Source organism: Balaenoptera ricei, chromosome X (assembly GCF_028023285.1).
Source record: "Balaenoptera ricei isolate mBalRic1 chromosome X, mBalRic1.hap2, whole genome shotgun sequence".
Classification (NCBI taxonomy): Eukaryota; Metazoa; Chordata; class Mammalia; order Artiodactyla; family Balaenopteridae; genus Balaenoptera; species Balaenoptera ricei.
The window spans coordinates 21,891,665-21,894,270 of record NC_082660.1 but is presented as its reverse complement, the minus strand read 5'-3'; the positions used below and the strand labels follow the sequence as shown (position 1 = coordinate 21,894,270).

The following is a 2,606-nucleotide window of genomic DNA, read 5'->3' as shown; positions in this document are numbered from 1 at the left end:
GTATGTCACTTCACACCTGTTAAAATAGCTATTATCAATAAAGACAAAAGATAACAAGTGTTGGCAAGCGTTTGGAGAAAAAAAGAACCCTTGTACACTGTTGGTCAGGATGTAAGTTGATACAGTCACTATTGAAAACAGTATGGAGGTTCCTCAAAAACTTAAAATTGTAACTACAGGGTCGGTAAGAACAAGTGCCTTACGAAAGGTGGTTAAAAGGGAGCCAAGAAGAAGGTAGTTGACCCATTTTCTAAGAAAGATTGGTATGATGTGAAAGCACCAGCTATGTTCAATATAAGAAATATTGGGAAAACACTAGTCACGAGAACTCAAGGAACCAAAATCGCATCTGATGGCCTCAAGGGTCGTGTGTTTGAAGTGAGCCCTGCTGATCTGCAGAATGATGAAGCTGCATTTAGAAAATTCAAGCTTATTACTGAGGATGTTCAGGAAAAAAACTGCCTGACTAATTTCCATGGCACGGATCTTACCCGTGACAAAATGTGCTCCATGGTCAAAAAATGGCAGACCATACCTGAAGCTCACGTTGATGTCAAGACTACCGATGGTTATTTGCTTCGTCTATTCTGTGTGGGTTTTACTAAAAAGCGCAACAATCAGATTCAGAAGACCTCTCATGCCCAGCACCAGCAGGACTGCCAGATGCGCAAGAAGATGATGGAAATCATGACCCGAGAGGTGCAGACAAATGACTTGAAAGAGGTGGTCAATAAATTGACTCCAGACAGCATTGGAAAAGACACAGAAAAGGCCTGCCAATCTATTTATCCATTCCATGATGTCTTTGTTAGAAAAGTAAAAATGCTGAAGAAGCCCAAGTTTGAACTGGGAAAACTCATGGAGCTACATGGTGAAGGTAGTAGCTCTGGAAAAGCTACTGGGGATGAGACAGGTGCTAAAGTTGAATGAGCTGATGGATATGAGCCACCAGTCCAAGAATCTGTTTAAAAATCAGACCTTTAATGGTGACAAATAAAAGACCTTATTTGTGATTAAAAAAAAAATTGTAACTACCATATGATCCAGCAATCCCACTTTTTTTTAAATTCGCACCACGTGACATGTGGGATCTCAGTTCCCTACAGTGGAAGCGTGGAGTCTTAACCACTGGACCACCAGGGAAGTCCCCACTTCTGAGTATATATCCAAAGGAAATTAAATCAGTATCTTGGAGAGATATCTGCACTCTTATATTCATTGCAGCATTATTCACAGTAGCCAAGACATGGAAACAACTTAAGTGTCTGTTGACAGATGAATGGCTAAAGCAAATGTGATATATATATATGAATAATACAAGGGAATATTGCTCAGCCTTTAAACAGAAAGAAATCTTACCATTTATAGCAACATGGCTGATCCTGGAAGACATTACGATAAGTGACATAAACCAGACACAGAAAGACACATACTATATGATCTCACTTATATGTGAAAGCTTAAAAAGTCAAACTCATAAAAACAGAGAGTAGAATGGTGGTTGCCAGGGGCTGTGGAGAGGGGGAAATGGAGAGTTTCTATTCAAAGGGTATAAAGTTTCAGCTATATAAAATGAATAAGTTCTAGAGATCTGCTGTATAACACCGTGCCCATAGTTAACAATATCATATTGTACACTTTGAAATTAAGGACAATGTGGAGTTGAATTCCAACCCTTGATAGACAAGTAGTATGAATGAGAAATAAGCCCTTGTTATATACAGTTTTTTGAAAATTGAGGGAAAAAGAGACCAAAAACTCGATGTGAAAAAAATGAGCAAAAGATTATATTAAAATGGCCCTAAAATATATGACAAGATGTTTAACTCCACTCAAACTGAAAGAAAAGTAAATTAAATCTACACTACCTCTCACCTAGCAAATCAACCAAACCAAATTAAACCCAAACCATTCCGTAACACATTCTGTAGAAGTTGTAGGGAAACACACCCTCTCATTTTCCCAAGGCTGGGATACTTTTAATCTCCTGGGTATCAACTCTGATGTCACCTTTTCACAGTAACTTTCCTTGATCACCCAATCCAAAGAATCTGAAAATGTCTTCATTTGTTTATTTATTATTTCTTTCCCCCAACCCAGAAAATAAGCTCACTGGAGGAATGTACCTTAACAGTCTTTAAATGCTGCATCTCCATAATAAATATTCAACAATTATACAATGTATAAATGAATGAATAATAGATATGTAAAGGTTAAGAAAAAACTCTTTAGAGAATAAAAAAACATATCTAAGGTATGAACTTTAGAAGACAGTATTTATAAATTCTAAAAATATGGATTCTCTTAGAATTCTAAGGGCGGTTTGATTTATCAGCATTTCTTAAAATATGAAAATGTAGCAGGAGTGAAATTCTACTCTCTATAGGTTACCTTTAACATTCCTGTTTTAACTTACAATTACTTTTTCTCACAAAGTGGTCATGATGTATTGTAATTATAAGCCTCAAGAAGCACGTATCATTGCATCTTTAGAAAACATACAGGAAAGTTATCTCTAGGTGGTGAAATGATAGACTTTTGTTTTCTGTTTTCTTTGGGATTTTTGGCATTGAGGATGAATTATTTTTTGTAATTAGAAAAAGGCA

The 2,606-nt window shown here is 36.5% G+C and overlaps 1 protein-coding gene across 1 annotated transcript; it reads left to right on the top strand.

The window, feature by feature from the left end:
* The first annotated feature begins 205 nt into the window (after positions 1-205).
* LOC132357000 (small ribosomal subunit protein eS1-like) lies at positions 206-986 on the top strand. Its single transcript, XM_059910313.1, has one exon. The coding sequence runs from the start codon at positions 286-288 to the stop codon at positions 928-930; it is 645 nt and encodes a 214-aa protein (XP_059766296.1). The 5' UTR covers positions 206-285; the 3' UTR covers positions 931-986.
* Positions 987-2,606: the final 1,620 nt, after the last annotated feature.

Coding starts and splice junctions, on each gene's coding strand:
- LOC132357000 (XM_059910313.1), top strand. CDS start 286: ATGTTCAATATAAGAAATATTGGGAAAACACTAGTCACGAGAACTCAA.